Source organism: Camelus dromedarius, chromosome 1 (genome assembly GCF_036321535.1).
Source record: "Camelus dromedarius isolate mCamDro1 chromosome 1, mCamDro1.pat, whole genome shotgun sequence".
Taxonomy (NCBI): domain Eukaryota; kingdom Metazoa; phylum Chordata; class Mammalia; order Artiodactyla; family Camelidae; genus Camelus; species Camelus dromedarius.
In genome coordinates, this window is record NC_087436.1 from 5,380,585 (window position 1) to 5,403,293 (window position 22,709).

A 22,709-nucleotide genomic window follows, 5' to 3' on the forward strand; every position below is an offset into this window, starting at 1 on the left:
GTCTAAGTAAAGAGAGAGCCACCTCTTCAGAGGGATGAGGACCACTTGCCGCCCTGGGGATGGGGGGGACCGGCAGTGTGAAAGGCATTGCTTTCCCAGCCCGAGGAAGTTTCTACACTGTGCAAAGGCAAAACACAATGCGTCATAACACTGCACACTTCCTCCCTGTGCGTGACTAGAAGGGCCTCCAGTTGTCGATGGAAATCAAGGATGACACAAACGAGGATGTTTCACCCTCCTTCCCTGCAGCGTTTGAGGACATAACTGAGATCATGCAGATTCAGTCCCAGCAGAAGCCACTAAGATCAGATGCCACGTTATTTGTAACTTTCAGCTTTCCCAGGAAGAGAAGGAAGGAGTGTGCCAGAAAATACAAGTCGCTTTACACAGAGTTGCACGCCCTCCAGCATCCCCAGCCGCCAGCAGCCCACCTAAGACCCCTTCTCTAGGCTGCACGTGCTATTAGCAAAAGTCAAATGTTGTCACCATTGGTGAGCGGTCCACAGTATGACACCCAAAATGTGCCACTCTGGCACAAGGATTACTTCGGGTGGGAGGCAACTAAGGATGGACACAGGGAAAGTTCTCTGCCCTCCCCTCGTCTGCCTACAAGCAGAGCATCAGCTTCCCTCTGTGAGGGGGGCACATCTTCCTCCCCTCTACCCCAGTCCCGGGATGAGAAGAGCTTCCCTCATCCCTGGAGACGGAGCGGAGCACCCAGACACAGACCCTACTGAAATAATCATAGCCCTCATCTTCCATTAGCTTCCCCCATAAAGTTCCCGGTCACTTTCACTCAATTTCCAGCCCTTTGTTAAAATGGTATTTAATAATACGCCCAAGTCTAACTGCTTCTTTGTGTTTTTCTTTCCGTGCTGTGAAGCCTCTCTGCACATAAAATTTAAAATATCACAAAATGTGTTTGCCTTTCTCCTGTTAATCTGTCTTTTGTCAGTTTAATTTACATACTGCACCACACGCACCTAAGAGTGTGGAGAGAAAGCCCCCACCTTCTACAGTTCAATAGACAATTTGAAAAGCAGCTGAGTTGGAAAAATCCCCCTCTCTGAAATGTTTATAATTGTTGAAGTGCTAGCTGACTATAAGTTTATGAAATGTAAAAATTGATAAGAATTGGCCAAAATGTCCAAATAGAAACGTTAATTGACAGGTCTTTATCACAGATAAAATCAGCAGCTTACATTTTTGTACTTTGTAAAATTTATTCATTCATTCTTTCAATTTCTGAGCACCCGCCACTACCAATGCAGACGGTTTAAAGAGAACACACAATAGACATATTTCTGCTCTTCTATATGGTTGCTTGTGAGTGTACCACCATCGGATTGTTTTTTAAAATTTTGAAATCACTGTCAACCACACAGTTCTGCTGAGTGGACTGTGAGGTTCTCAGTGGTTTTGTTTCTTGCTGAATGATCTGTTAAAAGGGTACTTTCCCCCGGGAGACCGCCTCCTAGGGCAGAAGTTAACCAGGGCTCCTGAGTGGTTCCATGTTCAAGGTCACGATACTTGTCTATTAACTACAATTCAAATGGCAAAGACAATGGGAAGAAGGCAACTCCTGCCGGGTCCCAGAGGCAGCCTTAGTTCTGGTTCTACTCTAACCAGAGAAACACTTTCTCCATTGAGCCAAAATCTCCAACCAGCTGGAAAGATGAAAGTCCTTGCTTTCCGCTGCAGACTCACGCACAGGGGTCCAAGATGTCACTCCTAAAGCTGCAGTGTACCCAGGTTCCTAAAATGGTCCACATCTGAAATCTCCAGGCCATTTCAAGCATAAGTTTTAGGGACAAAGAAAGTGACAGTGAAATGTCTACACTGGCAGAAAAGAAACCAAATCCTCGCCCTAGGCACATTCTTCTGCTTCAGACTTCCTTCCCCAAAACAGTGAAATGACAACCGTTGGTCACATTCTCTTATTTGTAACAGAACCTGTTTGAAACAGACAGTGAAAAGAAACATCCGATTTATAACCCAAGACAGTTTATTTCGGCAAAAAGGATCAATTTGCTCGGTTCCACAATGTTGGGTGTTTCGAATAATCCAATTTTTCTTCTAAAGCTTTTACTAAATATCTGGTTTTACCTAAAGGATCAATTTGCTCGGTTCCACAATGTTGGGTGTTTCGAATAATCCAATTTTTCTTCTAAAGCTTTTACTAAATATCTGGTTTTACCTACATCCTTTTCCCCCCCAAATAAATAAGGTATTTTCCATAAAATTTAAAAAGAGTCATGAAACAAGCAGAAGCCAAGAATTTCAAGTCACAAAATAATGATGGAGTTAGCCTAAATTATAGGTTTGTTACTACATCCAGACTTACGAGGATACAGTCAAGTTTCTTAGGAAATGTAATGTTTACTGTTAATTACCATGTAGAAAATCAAACAGAAATCTTCAGTTCTTTAGTTCCTCAGTTCCTTAAATCTACATTGAAAATACACATAAAAAAGGGTATTTTTGTTATCCACTAGAAACACTGACAACCCTGGGACTTAATCGATTAATGTTTTAAGACATGACTGTTTATTTACCCCAGCATCTACTCCAGCACAAAGACCCAAGTTGCATACAAAATGGGAGAATCAATTTCGGCAGCTAGATGAGAAGGTAAACAGCACAGGTCAGTTCTCCCAGTGCCAGCGGCCTTGCCTGGTAAACCAGAGACCTACCACTAAACATTCAACAAATTGATCCACTGATGGACTGCAAAAGCCAGTGATCCTCCTAAACCTTCTAATATGCAGCCAAGGAAATGTCCTTGGTTTTTTTCTATCAGTCTGCCTAGGACTTAAACACCCAGAGTAACGTCTACAGTTTTTTTTTTTTTTTCCCCAGCACCAAAATAAGTCTTCAAAAGATCAGTGCAAAAATCTGTGATCAAAAGGATTGAATAATTCATCTGAAAAAAATTGCAAAGTTTGTTGTCTGTTTTGTCTATTTTTAAGAGAATTACTTACAAAGAAAGGACATACTGAATTTTGTCTTTTTAAGGAAACACCAAGGGAAATCTTAATAGTCAATGTTTGGACGACCAAAAAAAGAGCTTGAGCACAATGTTTAAATTACAGAACTCAAGAAAAAATAAAATAACGTCTTAAATATCTTGGATTCTATTGCATCATAAAAGAAGGATTTACATAGTCAAGCTTCCATTGCTCATAGGGGAGTTACTCTTTGAAAACTTCTTTTCTCCTATAAATGAGAAAGATTTCCCCCTTGTAGAAAAGAAGGTCACTTGCTGTCACCAATTGTGAAAAACTTTCACTTGACACTGACTTTAGGGGACCATCTCCTGAAGAGCCAACCTGTTAAAGATATCTGGTAACCCAGTTCCTGTCCACATTTTTTCTAGACCAGAGAGTCTCAGCTAAGGATAGAATCAGAAGGATCCTGACAAAAATCTAGGCCTTTCAAAAGGATCATTAAGAATGCATTCCCACTCCAGTGTCACCCTCACCAGCAAATGGGATACACTGTTTCCAATAAAACCACTGTAGCTTTTGTATTAGCTTTGTCACTTACAGGGCAGCAGGGGTGCCTAACAGTGTTATTACAACTTAAATTACTAGATTCCTTTGTCTTGTAAAAGTAGAGAACTAAGATGTGCTTCCAGCAATGCTTCTGGACTTGCACTGTTCTTAAAAGTCTACCAGCTGGTAATACTTTAAAAGTTGCCATAAAAAGACATAAAATATGTCTTCTCATCAAAAATAAGCTGGTCTGTTTTTTTCCCCCCCAAACTAGTGTAATCCAGGTCCTCTCCTCACGTGAAAACAAAACACTAGATAGAGCAAAGACTGGGAACTACCACCTAATGGAAGCAGCTGTCTGTGCTCACGAGTAACCAGGACATCCGTCTCCTCCCCGTGCCTGAGAGGACCAGGGTGCGACCGCCCTGAACACAGCACGTGTGAAAGCACAGAGCCAGTGTGCCCCTCTGCTAAAGGCAAGCCCTTCAGAACCAACAGAAGTGAAGACGATTCACTCTCCAAGAGCAAAATGTGAAAATAGAGTCTGGTCCCTCGGCCTCCTGCGCGTTTGTCTTGCCTCAGATTTACTGAGAAACAGAGGCACAACCTTGTGCAGTCGGGGTGCCGCACTGATGTGAAGGGCAGAGGGCGTGGTTTGCAGCTGGTTGTGACACTGGAAACCCTGGCTCAGTGAGCCTGTGCCCCCTGCCAGGAGTCCTGAACCCTCCCCTCCAGGGTCTGCTGCTGGTCCGTCCACAGGTCAGAACTAAAGACAACGTGCCTGCAGTCTCATCCGGTCAGAGCTGAGAAAATCAACTGTATTCCAGGCGGAAAAGACATTCTCTGATCATCTTACACAGTATATACATAATTAATTACTTCTGTGTACATTACTCATTTGTAGTTTACATAGTCTATTATCTTATATAATCTATACATAATTACTTAATTATCTGTTACAATTACAGTTATGTACTGTAGTAAATGATTATAAAAAATAATTTGTTTCAAGATGTTTGCCTTCCAGGGGATAAATCACAGTTGTCAATCTCAAAAAGAAAAGTAAAGAAAAAGGAGAAAAAAGAAAAAAGAGAAAAGAAAAGAAAAAAGAGGAAAAAGAAAAAAGAAGAGAGAAGAGAAAAGAAAAAAAGAAAAACAAACTAAAAATAAGAAAGTACGTGTGTCAACTAGAAAGAACACAAGGTGGAAACAATCAAAACAGAAACAAGTTAAAGTTCTTAAAAACTGGACTTTTGAGAGTTATGCTCTTCTTCCAATACACGGATTGCACTCAATGGTTTCGCGAAGTTCCCTATTTAAAAATAATTTCCCTGGAAACGACACATTCCGTGCTCGCGCTGAGGAAATAAGATTCCAAGCAGTCATCATTATCGCACAGAGCGAGGCTCCCAGTCCCCTGATTTCACTGTCTAAGCAGAAAGACGGACAGGCCCTGCAGTGTATCCCCTTTTACTTCCTCAAAAAGAAGCAGACGGTGGTGGCCTCCCTTGGTTGTGAAATAGGGCGGCTGACTTCGGGGGAGCCCGTCCACGGGGACCTCTGGGACCCCGGGACCGGAGGGCCCCACGGACAGAGCCCACTGAGTTGGGCCAAGCGGGCTTTTTTCATGTCGCTTAGAAGACCTGCCGGCCAGCGGGGCTCTGAGCCACAGGCTGCTCCACATGTAACCCTCTGACCTCTGCCACTTGAAAATGACGGGCGATAAGGTAGGTGTGTGATCAGGCTCTGAAGTAGAAAGTGGTCCATTCTGCACTATTCTGGGAGTTTAGAGAAGGTATGGATGTCAGACTGAAAAACAGGAAGGCCGGCCTGGTTGTGAACACCAAGACAGAGACATCATGCGTGGCCCTCATCCCCCCCAAACTGGTCCATCTCTGCCCCTCCCCCTCCATCTGAACTGCCACCAACGCCTTCGCATAGGTGTCCCTGCCTCTGGCTTCCCCGTCCTTTATGATCATCCCGATGCACCTTTTTTTGAAAGCAGAAAATAAATTACACGAAAACAAACAAACAGGAAACAAATCTGACCGTTCAGTGGACAGTTACTGGCCTGTGGTAGGTGTAAAAATATGAAAATGGAGGGAAAGACAGACCTTTATCTTTGGAGCTAGTGCAGAGGAATCCAGCCTTCTCCCTGCATCACCCCTTGGGTCTAACACGCCCCTCAGGATGTCAGACAGAGCTCTTCATATTTAAGGAATAACTTTTCCAATCTTACTTCCCACCAGAGTTGATCTGATAGAGTGTCCTCACTCCCAAGTCAACGCCTTCTGCTTAGAACTCTCTTCCTTTTCTGTTGAATTCTCCTTATCCTCCAAGACATGGCGGGCCCAACAGCCTCCTGAGGAGCCTTTAGTGGCTGGGAAAGGGAGCCCCCAGGTTTCCCTGAGCATCTGAGCACTCGTCTGCGCGTCACAAGCCACATGACTGCTAACATCAAGGACCCCAAGGACTGCACTCTGGTCATCCGTTTTCAGGATGCGACCTGGTACCCAGAACACAAGGCATTTGATGTTTTTTGGACTGAACGGACCTCTTGATTAAAAGGGCTGCATGAACGGGGCGCAGAGGCATCTCTGTGCTGAGCAGAGACGGGCTCTGTGCAATCCTTTTATTAGAAAGATAATCAAAGTGAGGGAGGTCACAGCGGACCTCGAGAAGCTCAGGAGACCCTCAGAACTCAAAGTCTGGTCCTCAGCCCAGCTGGGGGCTGGCTAGGATGCAAACTCCCCGGCCCCAGCCCTGACCCACAAAATCAGAACAGATTCACTCAGCTTCCCCAGTGCTCTGTAAGCACATTAAGTCTGAGGGGCACAGACCCATCTCAACAAGAGTAACAACAACCAGAACTCGACCGCGGGGAGGTTGCCTGACATCAAACTCCTACAGGTGCTCAGCTGGAGCGGGGACAAGGCCCGGATGCAGAAGGCAGAGCGAGGACACGTCTGCCAGAGTTTAGACAGCCAGCCCCTGCCGCGGGGTGATGACGGTGAAGACGCAGGAACTACAGACACAGTCACTCTGCCTAAAACCAGACACGCTAATACTCAGGCGTCAGCTAACCAGTAACTCTTGGCTTGTGCATTAGGAATTCTTGTGAAGGAATGATATTTAAACGGGACCAAAACTGCTGGCTTCAGGCTGCCTTCTCCGACTTGGAGTGCTAAGATCCAGCCCAACTATGAGGCCCGGGGAGACTGTAAACCTGTGTGTAACTGGTATCCCTCTAATGGGACTGAGGTGCCAATGGCAGGTGCCCAGATACCAAAGCCACAGGAAGTCAGGGGCCCGCCATGCGCAGAGTTCCGAGGCCAAGGACCAGAAGCCGGTCCCTGAATTTGGGTCCCTCAGGCACAGCAAGGCCCCAGCCCCTCCACCCCACTTCCTTCCCTGGACAAGCCCCCACCCAGAAGCAGCCCTGGGGAGGGACCCCAGGGACCCAAATTGGTCACATTTAGAGTTTTAGTTACTTCACAGGACTGGGCCATCTCATCTCCAAACCATAAGGAATTTATACTCGAAGTCACTCAGAAGCCTGCATCTCTTCTGAGTGAGCTGCAAGAAACCACAGTTCTGCAGACCCATCCGTCTGGGGACAAGGGAAGGTTCCCCCTGCTCAATTAAATTCAGGAGAAACAAAAACCACGTTGTATTTTGAGCAGGATCCAAGGGTCATGATCCTTCAGCAAACCAATTCCAAGTCCCTGTTGCCAAGGGTCACAGGGACGCAGAAAAGGGTTCCCTAGGACAGGAGCACACACGGCCCCCACTCTGCAGACAGACCCAGAAAACAGCTGTCTTGCGAGGCTGTCGAAATGCTCTCTCCTCTCGAGCAAACGACTCCCATAACTTGACACCAACAGGTTTCTCCATGGCTTTACAAGGCTAACGTTAGAACAAAACAGAACAAAACAAAACTGCGCGGTGCTTCCAACAGATTGAAAGCGGCCCAGCAGAGAGCCCGAGGGCCTGCCGTCTTGTCGGCCCACTGTTTATGACTTGAGGGCACATTTTTTTTCAGGGCATCAGCACCAGGAAAATAGAAGGCATTAAAGTGGTCACATCACGTGCATTCCACTGGTTCATTTTTCAGTCCCGCAGCTTTTTACAGGTTGCACCAAGTCCTTTCTCCACGTCGGTCTCTTCTGCGTAGTTATATTCACTGCTACCCGCACCCTGGCTCCCACCGCTGCACTCCTGGGTCCTCGCCTGCCAATCCCACTGTTTCCTGCGTCTGCAAACCCCACGCCTGTCACCTCATCCTCCCTCTGGACCACGGACCCTGCAAAAACCCGACGCTGGTGACCTCTGCTCTCCTGTTACTAGTGAGACTTGAGGCTGGACCAAAGCCGCACTGCAGGGCTCGCTCCGCCTGCACTGCTGGGACCTCTGAAATCGCTCCCTCACTTGTCAAACATCCTCTCCGGACTCACTTCCCCCAAAGCTGAACCCCGCTGCTCCCCGGGGGGGCTCAGTCCTCACTGCCCCAGCAGCCGCCCACTGAGGTCAGGTCACAGCGCCGCGCGTTAGACTGTGGGTCCCTGACCCCTCACTCTGCACGCTGGCTCTCGGGTCCCCTTCCCGTCCCCTCCGCCCGCCCTGACCCTGCCAGCACCCCCGCTGCTCATCTCCCGGTCCCCTGCCCGGACTCGCCTCCCCCAGGGCCTATCTAAGCCTTTTCTTAACTTTTTTAATACATACATTTATTCGTTTTCATATTCTTTTCCACTAAAGGTTATTACAAGATATTGAATATAGTTCCCTGTGCTGTACAGAAGAAATCTGGTTTTTACCTGTTTTGATATCTAGTGGTTAATGTTTGCAAATCTCAAACTCCCACATGTACCCCTTCCCACCCCCTAACGTGGATACACCTGCCTTTCTTTAGGTCCCACCAAACCCTGTCTTTTATCCACATCACAACCAGCAGGGCCTGGCCTCCGTGCTCACGCGGAGCCCCTGAAGCCTCAGGTCCGAGCATCGCCTTGTGGGAGACACCTCCGTCCATCGGGGGAGCTTCACTCAGGGAGGATGTCACCGTGCAGAGCTCTGGGCCACATGGGGGAGGTTAACAGGTTGTGAATTGCTGTTTTCAACATCACAGAGACTCTGACTTATCATAGACTTAAGGCCATCCAGCCCTGAGTTATTCATTAAAAAAAAAAATAAAAAGGACCAGTGAACTAGCACGCCCCAACTCCACAGCAACTGGTACGTCCACCTTTCCCCCTTGTTTGTCAGGCCCGTGAGCCGCAGCCGTGTTTCCGCTGCCAAACCTCCAGCAGCACCACGTGCAAGCTGCCAGGACGGCATGGTGCCATCGGCTTTTAAAACTTAGAAAGGCTCATTGATTTTTACTGAGGTTTCTTACACAATCCACTTCCTTTCAGGCCAAGGGAGCCAACCCTGACTGGGAGAAGTTACAGGATGAAGAAAAGCGATAGGACCGACGTGAAGGGGTTCCGTTTCCTTCCCCACTTTGATCTCCAAGTTGACATCCGCCTCCCGCCCGTGGCCGCGGGTCACCTGATGCCACCAACCTACCGAGCCCCCTTCCCACCCACCCAGCCCGGCCCCTTGGGCACAGCCCTCCCCCACTTGTGCAGGAGGCGTGTTAATGTTCCAATGCAACACAGCAGCTCTCCAGAGCAGGACCACCTGGGGCAGGACTTTCTACCCAGGCCTCAGATGAGACCAGAGATGTCACAGCACGCTGGCCATCGTCACCGTTTCATTACAGGATGGGCAGAGCTCCAGGGACTGTAAATCATAACTGCTGCTGGATTTCTGCTTTGCAGAGTTGCAGTCATGCATCTCCTCCTGCTGCCAGAACAATTATTTTACAATTAGTTTAGACGCGTCTGAGCCCGGAAGGAAAATTTCCATTTCAATCATCTTATTTTCCTTGAACAGAGAGAGCCGAGGGCTACCCAAACCAGGTCACCTCCACACTTCGCACAAGGGTTTCTCACCGTTCTCCAAAGCTGAGTGGAGGAAAGTGTCAACGCTCCACGTCTTATGTGCTTTCAAACTGCGGTATGAAACAGCAGTCAGGGGTCTCCATGCACCAAAGCAAGACACACAGATACACGACCCCCCCCCCAGAAAAAGCTGGTAACTCCGTTTTCAAGGCAGAACACCATGAGGATCCTATAAAACGTAACACACACCCCTGAACCAGGGCTGCAAATCCATCACTGAAACATCCAGTAAATGACTCCATTTGTTTACATGGTTCTGCACCTTTTTACGGCCTTTCCATAAAGAAGTTATTACGTCCATTCCCTTTGTCTTGTTTAAGAGTGTCTGAATGGGCCCCAGGACCACAAGCCAGTTAAACAAGCTCCCCTTAGACGGACTCAGTCTCATATAATTCACCACCACCGGGGACGTTCTCAAAACAACATTTGTAGTTTGGAAACCCTGCCCATTTCCACACCCCGAAAGTACTTCCTGTGCTTTCTGCAGGTTTCAAATGTCCAGCAGATATATTCAAATAAGTCCAATTTTTTTTTCCATTTTTCAAGCAAAAGTGTGGCATTTGCACGTCTTCCAGAAGATTTGCACCTCTGAGTGTTCTGCTACAGGAGGCTGGCCCCTTCGGAAATGACTGCCAAGGAACACGGCAAGGAAACCGGAAATCCAGGCACCCTGGTTGATTTCCGAGGATGTGAATGTCAGTTCTAAAAGGAAACCATTCTGAAGCAGTTAGTTTAATGGCATGCCCAACCGATCGATGCCTGTTAAAAGTTATCAGCACAGATTACAGATACATTTTCTAAAGTGCCGGAAGAGTGCTTTCTTTTTTTTTTTTTTTAACATACAGAGGTTATTTAATCCCTAATTTTACATTCTTGAGCACACCCGGGAACTTCAAGCCAGTTACTATTCTCAAGAAAACAGAGGTTGCCAAGAGGGCGGAGGGCGGGAAGGGATAGATGGGATTTCAAAATTGTAGAATAGATGAACAAGATTATACTGTATAGCACAGGGAAATATATACAAGATCTTATGGTAGCTCACAGAGAAAAAAATGTGACAATGAATATATATATGTTCATGTATAGCTGAAAAATTGTGCTCTACACTGGAATTTGACACATTGTAAAATGATTATAAATCAATAAAAAATGTTAAAAACAAAGAAAAGAAAAGAAAACAGAGGTGAAAACCACTTTTTCAAGAATCAGCATTTATCAATGTGGCGTCTAAGGCTCTCTCAGCATCTCCCAGGATCCTGACCAGATTTGACCACTGAGAAACACCTGCGATGTCGATCTTTCTACGAACGGTCAGATGGTTTTGTGACTAACACAAAATAACGATACAGTTGAAGCCACAATACATAACTATAATCCACGTGAAACTGCATCTGAAACTCTAAAAAACACTAAACGGGCTTTGAGATCTAGTCTCCCATCACAGGGTCAATTCATTCTCCTGGAGGCCTCCAGAAATAGAGTGCACTTCTGTTTATAAATAAAAGGAAAGGCAGTCACCAAACACACGTATTGAGACACTGCTGCTTATTCAAGAGGTAACCCCTCAATGTCTTTTTTTACTGAAGTGCAGTCAGTTACAATGTGTCGGTTTCTGGTACACAGCACCATGTCCCAGTCATGCACGTACACACGTATATCCATCTTCGTATTTTTTTTCATTAAAGGTTATTACAAGATACTGAATATAGTTCCCCGTGCTATACAGAAGACAGGTTTTTTTAAATTTATTTTTATATATAGTGGTTAACATCTATAAATCTCGAATACCTTGTATCACCAACAACATGAACTGACTGCCAGCAGAGGACAGCTGCCTCCCGCAAACCCGCTCCATCTCTGCTCCTCGAAGTACACGAGCCAACTCTGTTCCTTGTTTTCATAGGGTTCCATCTCTGTCCTTCGGATGCATAATCAGACGGGAAATCACACTCTAGTAGGAAGGAGTCTTCAGTGTATGTCCATAGGAAAGTAGGGAAATGCTGGAAGTCACTGTGTTTCCTGTGTTCATAAACCACCTGTCGGCCTGTCTCAAGGTTTAAAGTTAAGATAAATCAGAAAGGAACCCTGCAGGTTCCCCTTTCTTCCAAACCCAGCAAGAAATTTCCAGTAAGGAACTGAACATGTTTTTTTTTTTTTGTTCTCCTCTGTTCACATCTTAATCACATTTTTAAGCTAGTGTTCCTTCCGAAGACACTGATTTTAAGCACGACTTGCTGCCCTAGGAAGAGAAATGATAAGACAACCAGTCCCAACTTGCATGTCTCCTCACCTCAGACTAGGAACGCGGGTGGCAGTGCGGGAAGCAAGCTCTGATGCATTCCTCAGTGGAAAAGAAAAAAGATAAATAATATGACTCTTTAAAAGACAGATGTCCTCGTAAATACCCAGCAAAAATAACTGCCAGAAACAGCAGCAGATAAGCACCGCGGAAGTCCGACTTCTGCCGCTAATGGTTTCTGAGCTCTGCAGCGATTCTGGAGGCAGGTGCAGTGGCCAGCTGGGCATGTGTAAACTCAGAAGCACATCTCCATCCTGCAAACACTGAGAAGCTTAAAATAGAGCCCGCTCACGAACAAGGCTGTCTGTCCTAGGATGCCAGGAGCCTGGCTTCCAAAACCCGGCATGGCATCTAGACAGCACCTCCAAGAGAATTCACTCACAGCAACTCCTTAAATACCTGGAAGTATTTCCAGCATTGGGTACAAGGGAGCAGAATGCCCTCCGCCCACCCCACCCCACCCCCGACTCTGGGGGTTACTCAGTGCAAACTAACATCATAGGATTCAGTTTTCCAGGAAACTTGAAATCCTTTCCCCGGCTAGTAGGAAGGCTGCTGTCTCTGCTCCTGGAGACGGAAGAGCTCTCATGATGTTAACTCTAACTACATCATAATCTCCTGACCCTTCCCCAGCCTCCCTCCGCTTGCCATCCCTGTTGTGAAGGCAGTGTGTCATCAGCTCTTTGTTTACATAAAGCAGGCAACGGAGAGCAGTGTGGACGCACCGAGGCCAGGCAGCCTGCCCCTGCACCTGCTCAGAACTTCCAACGCGCCTAACGATGGGGGGAACCCCGCCACCGAGTCTCAACCGCGCACACCAAAGCCGACCCCTGCTACAAGCCTGCCCAGAAAGTCACTGGAAAGATTTTGACTCAGTCTTAAACATGAAGAGCACCTTTCCTCGGATGCCGTCTGTGAACTGCACACTCTGGGGGGGGGGGGGGGGCTGCCCTGCAAACAGCATTAGGGCCTTTGAATGCGCACACCCAGGACCCCTCTCCACTTCCCTCCCGCCTCTGCACCTGCTCAGCCCTGGACCCGGCTTGTCTCTCCCCCATGATGCACCTTGTCCAGCCCCTGCTCTCTGGAGCAGGCGGTTCCCTTGGTCTAGACCGCCTTCCCCTCTTTCCCTCTCGAGCCCACTTCAAAATATGTCACCCCACCGCCACCGTGGGAACTCTTCATGCACTTGTCTTCCAGGCAGAATCCACTGTGTAGTCCATCAGTGGAGGAGTCCTGAGTGCAGTAAACCCACCGCCTTCCCAGAGCACCTGGGGCCCAGAACTAAGTCCCAGAGCTCGAAGCAGGAGATGCCAGCCTCCTTGGCCACAGCTTCTCAAGGGCAGAGCTGCATCTTATTCTCTAAGGCTCTGGGGCAGAGCTTAGCAAAGAGCAGATGCTCATAAATAGTTGCTGTTTCCAAACAACGTTCTCATAAAACATTAGGCCATTTAACTCAGGAAGGAGGGGGCATGCGGCTCTGAGTCCTGGCTTGGAGTCAGACCCTGATCCAGACACCTACCAGCTGTGTGACCTTAGCTACTTGGCCAGTAAAGCCTCGGGGTTTTTCCAAATACTGCACTGGGAGGTTAGAAAGACAGACTGGGTACTGCCTGCAAACACTCAGCATAGTGTGATGCCCACAGGCGCTCCTGAGGAGCTGGCATGAAGCATCGCAAATCCAGAGACCCGCTAAGAACCCAGCCCTGAGGCCATCTGATCACCCTCAAAGGCTGCATCCAAATGCCGCCCTTCCCGGGAGCGCTTGCGTGGTTTCTCCTCAGTGGACCGGGACACGGGGCAACGCAGACCTACACCCCGCACTTAGCACCGATGTGCCGCGTGCTCTTTGGGGATGTTGGTTTCCCTCCAACAGCCAGACATCCGCTTCGCCTCCATCCGCCCAAACGCTATAACAACACAGTGCCTCCTCCTTTGATTGAGAAATGGCTTGATTTCAACAGGGGAAATGCCAAGTACAAAAAAAAAAATACACAGTTTGAAAATTAATTAAGAATTAAGCCCAAACCAAGAAAGCAAAGTTAGGGAAGCCGGCCTGGCAAAGACGGTTTGGCTTAGAAACAAGGCGGATGTCCAGAGAGGAGTCTGCGCCATCACCAGGGGATTGGGAACAGCCACTCGAAGACACACAGGGTGTCTGACGTGGAGGCAGGTAGCTGAGAAAACTGGCTGGACTCCGTTAAAAACGACTTCTCCAGAAGCCGAAGGTAAAAGGAGCTAATGCAACCCAAACACTTCACTCTCAACCCCTTGGCTTTAAGGATCAGTGTAATTAAGATAATTCCTCTTTAATCACTTTAGCTCCTTGGGTTCTCACATTTTGAACTTAGCAAACAATTTTTTTTAAAGGTAAATTAATCCTGTTTTGGGCAAGCCATTCAAGGCCACAGCTAAGAATTTATTTCTTGACGCTCTGGACTTGAAAGAGAAACCTGAGCCACAGAATAGAATATCCTATATAATATAGGGGTAAATAAAAGTTAAAAGTTGCTTATTAAGCCCATTTCAAAGGAATCCCAGGCTGTGCGCTCTAGAGTTCACCAAACCACACCTATGGACCCATTTCTATGGAACTCTTACCATGGAGACAGCCTGCTGTAAAAAATGTTCAAAGTTGCTTAAACAAAGCAAAGCTCCCTGTGGAACCAAGTTTTCCAACGTCAGCCTTTCTCTTCAACCTCATCAATAAACACACCAAAATACGGAAATAAACATTGTCCACCCACGGACCTGGGACACCTGCTTCAAATAAGACCCCAACACATAAGAGTAACGATTCTAAAGGAAGTATTTCAAGTCATTTGCCAAACTGTCAGATTTCTACCCCAACAGAGTGTTACAGTAGACATGACGCAGATTACCTGGTCGGCTGAATTAATGTGATTATTCTGAGATGGTCGCCTTTAGTGTTCCTATAAATAATGCTTCAGGATCAAGGGAGTCCCACCTCCTCTGAAGACCCCCAAAGCATGAAACGTCCTGAAACCATAAAGAAAAGCTTTTATACAGAGTGCTAGGATTTTGAAGCCAGAATTCCATTTGCCGACTTGGGTCCCCTGTAAGGAAGAGATATCAGCATGGGAGCAGCTGCGCACAGGTGCCCTCGAGCGTGACCTTGACAAAGTTACCTCAGGGCTCTAGTCCCCGCTCCACATGTTGGTGAGGACAGGCTTCTGGGACCCCCCTCCCAAGTCCTAAGAGTCCACACACCAAACTTCCTACTGATTTCTAGTCTGTGCAAGTTCTCCGTGAACCACACACAGAAGATGGAAAGCACACTGACTTGAGGTGGGGTGGTGTCAGCCTCTCAAAATTCACCACTGTGAGGGGTCCCTGGTCCAGATCACCAGATGGCCCCATCTGCAGAATACACAGGGGTGTGCACAGCAGTGGTGCTCATGAGAGAGGAACGCCCTTAAATGTTCACAGCAGCAATGTTTACGGTAGCCTAGACATGGAAGCAACCTAAGTGTCCATTGACAGATGACTGGATAAAGAAATTGTGGTATATTTATACAATGGAATACTACTCAGCCATAAAAAAGAATGAAATAATGCCATCTGCAGCAACATGGATAGACCTGGAGGTCGTCATTCTAAGTGAAGCAGGTCAGAGAAAGACAAATACCATATTATATCCCTTATATGTGGAACCTAAAAAAAGACAAATGAACTCATTTACAGACTGGAAATAGACATACAAACCAAATTTATGGTTCCCAAAGGAGAAAGGAGATTGAGGGAGGGATAAATTAGGAGTTTGGGATTAACAGATACACACTACTGTATATAAAATAGATAAACAACAAGGTCCCACTGTGCAGCACAGGGAACTATATTCAATAAATTGCAATAGCCTGTAATGAAAAAAAATATGAAAAAGAATATATATGTGTATAACTGGGAAAAAAAGGTAAAAAAAGACCACACAGAGAGGATGGTCTATTTAATCCTGATGACAGCAGGTGCTACCCAGGCCCCGTGTGCCAGGACCTCGCTCTCCCCTCCCAGGCCCCCATGCCGAGAGGCCACAGGCAGAAGGCTGGCCCAGGGCCAGTCGCTTTCTTCCTCCAGGACCTTCAAGCAGCAGGTGGGTCGGGCCTGAGTGCCAAGCAGTGGGGAGAAGAGAAGGATAGTTTTAATCCCCATATGAACTAAATCGTCCATAGCTCAAAGTGTCAAAATCTTTGACCATCAGGGTGGCAGGTGCACGGGTCAGTCGGGAAGGAGGCCAGCAGGGTTGCCGGAGCGTCCCAGGTGTCCTGAGCCTGCCAGGCATCAACCCCCAGTTTCAGGCTCAGAGATGGTCCATTTGTCCCAGAGGAACAGCCAGGCTCCTTCCTGACCCCCTGGGAATGTTCTGATGCTTTAATGACCAACGTGGTGGTACCAGCGCACGACAACTGAAAATCAGCCACGAGACAGGTGCTTCAGGGACAGACAAGGGAGATGTTGGGGGAAAAATACCACAGTTGGAGGCAGGGGTGGGGAAAAATAATTCACAGAGGCTGTTTAACCAATGAGTTACACAGACATTACCCAGCATTAGACAGACATATTCTGGCTTAGTATCATGCTTTCAAAACCATCAGAGACAGCAAAATTAGACTAAGTAAATCGATGGACTTTTATTATGACTTCTCCTATCTGGGCTGATATCAATAAAAACCTATGGGGGTGGAGGGATAAATTGGGGATTTGGGATTAGCAAATATTAACTACTATATAAAAAATAGATAAACAGCAAGGTCCTAATGTACCGCACAGGGAACTATATTCAATACCTTGTAGTCACCTATAATGAAAAAGAATACGAAAAGGAATTTATGTATGTATATGTATGGCTGAACCATGAGGCTGTGCATCAGAAACTGACACAACATTGCAAACTGACGATACTTCAGTTAAAAAAATAAAAAATAAATAAACTGTGGGGAAAGGTCTAGGAGTCTTGGCCACATTGGGGGGGCGGTGGTTGTGGACATTATGAATGCATTGATTCAATTATTATTTATTTAACACACATCATCACATCGTCATCTGAATGCTGTTTCTACCAAAACTGTGCAAGTTCACAGACAAAACGCAATTCCAGCGGGCCAAAGACTGAAAAACACGAGCTGGCAGAGGCTGTGAAGAAGATATGCAGGAAACACATTTCAGGAAGGATGGAACAAGAGCAGACACAGCTGGATCACAGTGCCCGCGGCACGGTGCTACCAGACGCGCCCAGGAGCAAGGTCCGGGTCTCGGGTCGGACCCCAGCATCTACTTACAGCCATTTAACAAATGAGACACTCAGCCCTGAAGTGTCTTACAACCTTTGTGCTTTCTGATCTGTTCTTAGAGGTAAACACCAAGAATGGCACATTAAGTGTACAAGATGACAGCGGGCAGTGGGGGGGACAGTTACCGTAAAATAGAAGGGGGCTTTCTGTGACCCAGTGTGAAAAACAACATCATCATTACATAATGGTTCTTCACTGCTTCCACTTCCTCAACTGTCCCAAGCAAAGAACCAGGGGGAAGTTAAATAAAAAAAAAAGTATCTAAAAAACAAAAATCTATGTCACAAAGGTCACGCACTACAGCTGACAGACGAGCTGGCAGGAAAGCCCCTGTGGCCCTCGGGCAGAGCCTTCTCACTCAGGGACACAGCTCTAAAGGTTGTGACGATCTGCTCTGAAGCCACCACCTAAAAAGGGGGATGGGGAGTGGACTGGCAGCAGGAGGAGGAGGAGAAAGACAGACAGGCGAGCCACGCACACAAGACTGTGTTCTTGGCAAGGGGTTACGAGGGGGCCACTTGTCCCCAGAGTAAACGGCCCCACAGGCCACAAGAGCCCTGGAGATAAAGAGCAGGAACAATAAATGACGCTCGGTGGGGGGATGAGAGGAAGGAGGGGCTGGAGGGGGAGGGGAATAAGAGGTACAAAGTATTGTGCATAAAACACAAAGATGGCTCGCACCACACAGGGGCTGCAGCTGATACTTTATAATAACCACAGATGGAGTGCAGCCTTTAAAAACCGTGCATCACTATGTTGTACACCTGCAACTTGCGTCATATCGTACAGTGACTACTTTAAAAATGAGGTTCACAGGGATAGCCCAAGCAGGGCATGTCCCAAAGCTATCCTCGGAGTGGGAAGAGAAGAGAACAGAAGGAGGCTTGTTTCAGGTCAAAAGGTGACTCAGAATCCCCCTCCTGGCTGGGGGAAGGTAGAGCTCAGCGGTACAGAGCCTGCTTAGCATGCACAAGGTCCTGGGTTCAATTCCCAGTACCTCCACTAAATAAGCAAATAAATAAATAAACCTAATCACGTCCCTCTAAAACAAACAAATAAGCGTTTTCAAATAAAATAAAATAAAAAACTCCCTTTCCAATGACACGAGACCTTATTCCAGCAACAACGCTGTGACTGGTGTCTCCTAGGGTTTGTTCCATTTTTGATGGACGTGACCCCTTCCCTGCAGCACCACCCCAGGACTGACCCCCTCCGTGCTGGGCATTCTTTTCAACGAGCGCACACAGATGGCGGTCATTTTCCCTCTGCTCTTACAGGGAGGCCAGGCCAGAAGCCCCACCTAAGTCAGGGTTCTTACCTTCTCCCTCCCTCTTTTGAGTTAAATCTGGGTGGAGACCCTGGGTTGATAGGTGAGACTTCATTGTGAGTAGTCAGGTTCAGGATGAAAGACACAAAGGCCACTTAAAATACTGGAGGATGCAATTACGTTTACAGTCAAGAGGCAAGAATTGCGGCAGGGTTTTAAGTAAACAACCAAGTAACTAGTAACAGGGTAAAGGAGACTGAGCCCTCAAACCTAACTGTGAAGCGCCTGCACCTGTCCCAGCCTCAACCCCAGCCCCTAGCACTGACTATAGCAATCAACATCCACCGATAACCATGTCCCAGGACACCCAGCTGACCCTGACACTGAGCAGGCCCGGGGGTCTGACCCGGTCGGCCCAGCAGGGGGCCTGGGAGTCTTCAAGGTAAGAGACTACCACTGGCGAGGGGCGGCTGAACGCCAGAAGGAGCTCCCACAGTCATGACAGATGAATCTGGACATTTCCTATTTAGCACCGGGAAGACCTTTCACAAAAGGATGCAGTGTGCAAACTGGGCTAATGGCATTTTCTGTGTGGCCTCCTCAGGTGGGCGGGCACTTGCAGAGCCAGACAGTCATCTAAACTGAGAAGAGCAAGCAAGCAGGCACTCAAAAACTGGTTGGAGTTTGGGATTCACAGATACACAATGCTGTTCACAAAACAGGTAAACAACAAGGGCTTACTGCATAGCACAGGGAACTGCATTCACTATCTCGTAATAGCCTATAATGGAAAAGAATCTAGAAATATATATATGTATGTATATGTGTAATTGAGTCATTTTGGAGGGAGGGTAGAGCTCAAGTGGTAAGAGCGCATGCTTAGCATGCATGAGGTCCTGGGTTCAATCCCCAGTACCTCCTCCATAAACAAACAAATAAGCAAATAAATCTAATTACCTCCCCCCAAAAAACAAAATAAATAAATACATTAAAAAAAATAACTGAGTCGTTTTGCTGTACACCTGAAACTAGCATTGTAAATCAACTACACTTCACTAAAAAAAAAATTTTTTTAAATCAACCATAATTCAAGAGGATGGCCAAAAATACCCACATGAGGGAGTGGAAAACGTGAAAGCCACAAAAAAAAGAAGTTGCAGCAAATCTGTGGACATTCCAGTGGGCCCTCCTTTAGCGTTCACCTGCTAAACTCCAGTCACGGACCCAGGAATCCTAAGATCACCCGCAAATCACTCTGAGCCTGTGCAGGGAGACAGCTCCACACTGCCCCCTGGTGCTGGCCGGCCCCGCGGCTCCAGGCTGGAGGGGACAAGGTGCGGGCAGGGCCTCTGCCTCCAGGGACTTCCGGCTGCCCACCCTACAAGCACTAAACAGAGCCTCATCCTCGCACGCCCATTCAGAAATAAACGGCTATTTTTAGCAGCATGCATCTTAGGAATGGAAATGGCTGGGCCCCAGAAGGCAACAGACAGTGTGTGCCTGGCTTCCTGGACCCACCTCTGGGAGGGTGTGAGCCTCCCCCCGCCCACAAGGACCCTGGGGAAGTCCGGGAGCCCAGGCGGAGGTGATGATGCACGTGGATCACAAGAAAGAGGGACAAGGTCAGGGCGAGGACTGGCACAAGTCGCACAGGTAATCAGGAAGATGAGGGCCGATGAGTCAGAGCTGCAGGAGAAAGGACTTAGGACAGAAAAAGTCAAAAACAGAAGACAGAAGCCAGGGAGGGCGCGCATGGCCATTGTGGAACAGCTGGTCCGGTAAGAAGTGGTATTTTGAGCCGCATATTTTTTTTCAAAGGAGAAAGCACAAAGGTGGGTCGGGCCGTTTCCTGCCAGGGTCCACCTGGGGCGGGAGCTGCTGGGATCACTGCCCCCAGCCCTCCGCAGCTCCCGTGGCTGGAGACCCACCCGTGCAGGTGCCCCGGGCTGTCCCACCCAGCAAGCTGTAGGCAGCAACCGCGTTCACAATGGCTTTTAAACCCGGTACTGCTGCACATCCTGCAAATGCAAACTGCCAACAAGGTCCCAGGAATCCTTATGGTATCTATTTTTTGTACTCTAGAACTTTCTGCACTTTCTTAAAGATGAACACTTTAGAGAGTTTACGTTCAAAGCTGAAGCTCTGAAACTCCCCCAAAACATAAAGTTGCTGTGACTTAAAAACCCTACACACCGATCTGATTTCCTAAGTATGCCACTTGCGTTCATTTCGCCTGGTTAACGAAGGGACAGCATGCTGGCATTCCCAATAGATGGCATACAAAGCAGCGAAAAAACATATACATTTCTCTTCAAATAACACTGAGAGCCACCTCTGGTAAACAGGGTGTTTAATATTCTAATTTTAGACAGCCTACATTAACATGGTGGTTTCACAGGCAGGATAAGATTTCTATTTACAAAGCAGTCTCAAAAAATGACTTCATAATGGGAGATCAAGAGGAAAAGAGTTTAGAAATTGAATGATGTAAATCATATGGGGTTCAGAGGCTAAGCAAATTACACACCCTGAAGCAGCCCTGGCTTTATGAAAGGAGCCTTTCTCCAGCTCCCCGCAATCCCAGCCCAAGAAAACTTGCATCTGAGAGTTTTCTAAACATTTCAGGTACACTTGAAAGCTGAAAGTAATTCTCATTTCCTCGGCAGGATTAAGTCGTTTCCAGCACACACAAAATAGCAGTCACTCACCATCACACAGAAAAACACACCACCAAAAAGGTGAGGGCGTCAGAGTACAAAGGCGCAATAAAAAAAGAAAGAAAAGAAAAGAAAAAAAAAATTTGGGCAAAAGAGAAATCCATGTTTTAATTCCCCCTGAAAATGTCCACACGGCCTCTTGACCTCTTTATTTCCTGGCTACTTACTGATTAACTGATGCCTTTCCATTGCGAGCGCTTCAATTAATGGGGCTGATACATGTCTCGGCAACTCCCCCAATAGAAAAAAGCTGAGGAAAGTCAAACATGCCAAGATTCATTCATTTTGGACTCCTTTTTAGAGGCACTTCTTGAACTTAGAACTCTGGCAAGGAGAGGTCCTGCAAGGCGCGTTAGGGCTGACGTCCCCCACCGACCCCAAAATGTCCCCTCTCCCGCTGCGCCTGCGGTGGCCCTCGGGTCACCCGGTCGGAGTCCGGCGGCCGCTTCCGAACTCGCAAACGCCGCGGATCCTCCCCACGTCGGTGCCCACGGGGGCGGGTGGGCGAGGGGACCCTCCCGCATCCCGCACGGGCGCACGAGGCGGCCTCCCGCAGCGGCGGGACCGGGGCCGGGGGACTCACCGTTCTGCTCCTTGGTGCCAGAGAGCTGGAGTTTACTGCTCAGGTGGGACTCAGCCCGAGTCCCGGGTCTCTGGCCGGCCAGGGCGGATGTCAGCAGGAGAAGCCCGAGGAGGAGCATTGGGCTGGGCGGGCGAGCGCGCTCTCGGCGGGCACTGGGGAAGCCGGGCTCCGGGTCGGGCTCAGCGCCGCCGGGGGAGGGCCGCGCCGGGCTGGACGCGCCGCGCCTGCTCGGGCCGCAGGGGCTCGCGGGGTAGCTTCCACATAATCGCCTCCGAGACTTTCTCCGAGGGCCCGCTTGTGCGCCTCCAGTTTGTGAAAGGGATCAAAGCAAAACCTGGACCCGAACCAGTTTCCCAAGGTTTCCACAAATCCTGCGCTCGGCCGACGCGGTGGGGGTGGGGAGGGGAGGGGTGCGGGGGGTGGGGACGCGGGGGGCCCGGGCGTGCCCACCCGTCCCCAGCCGGTCGCCGGGAGCACCTGTCAGCTGGGGGGGCCCGGAGCGGCGACCAGTCGAGGGTCGCGCGGAGCCGCCCGGAAGCCCAGGCGGCGGCGGGCGCTCTCCGATCGATAACAAAGCGGCGATCGATGCGGCTCCGCGGCCCCCGCTCCCGCCCCGCCCCCACCCCGCGGGGGAGGGGAGACGCGGGCGCGGCGCCGGGGCCGGGGGTCCCAGCCGGGCCGGGGGTGCCAGGCGCGGGGAGGCCGTGGGTCCCTCTCCCGCCCCGCGCTGCGCGGCTCCCGGCACCTGGACGGGCCTCCGCGACCCCAGCTCCCCGCTCCGGGCGCGAACCCGCTCCGCGCCGCCGGGAGGTCGGGCTCCGGGTGTGCGGGGCCCTGCTCGGTGTCCCCTCCCCCGCGCCTTGGGCCTCGCGGCCGATCGGCCCCGGGCGGAGAGCAGGCCGAGCGCCGGGGCTCGGCTGTCCCCTCCCCTTCCCCACCGTCCGGGCCGCGGGGAGGAGGGGGCCGGGGGCCGGGCCAGGCGGGGCGCCGCCGCCCGCGGGAAGGGGGGGAGAGGAGGGAGGAGGGAGAGGAGGCCGG

General features: G+C 48.9%; 1 protein-coding gene across 3 annotated transcripts in view; it reads right to left on the bottom strand.

Moving 5' to 3' along the window:
* The window catches only part of PDGFC (platelet derived growth factor C), a 188,596-nt gene extending 166,575 nt beyond the window's left edge, over nucleotides 1–22,021 (bottom strand). The window contains exon 1 of one of the 3 annotated variants that reach the window (XM_031463718.2): nucleotides 21,672–22,021. In XM_031463718.2, coding sequence (XP_031319578.1) covers nucleotides 21,672–21,789 — 118 coding nt within the window. In that variant the 5' untranslated portion in view covers nucleotides 21,790–22,021. The remainder of the gene's footprint in view (nucleotides 1–21,671) is intronic. The other 2 variants (XM_010994277.3, XM_031463721.2) reach the window with 2 other exon arrangements.
* Between the last annotated feature and the right edge of the window lie 688 nt (nucleotides 22,022–22,709).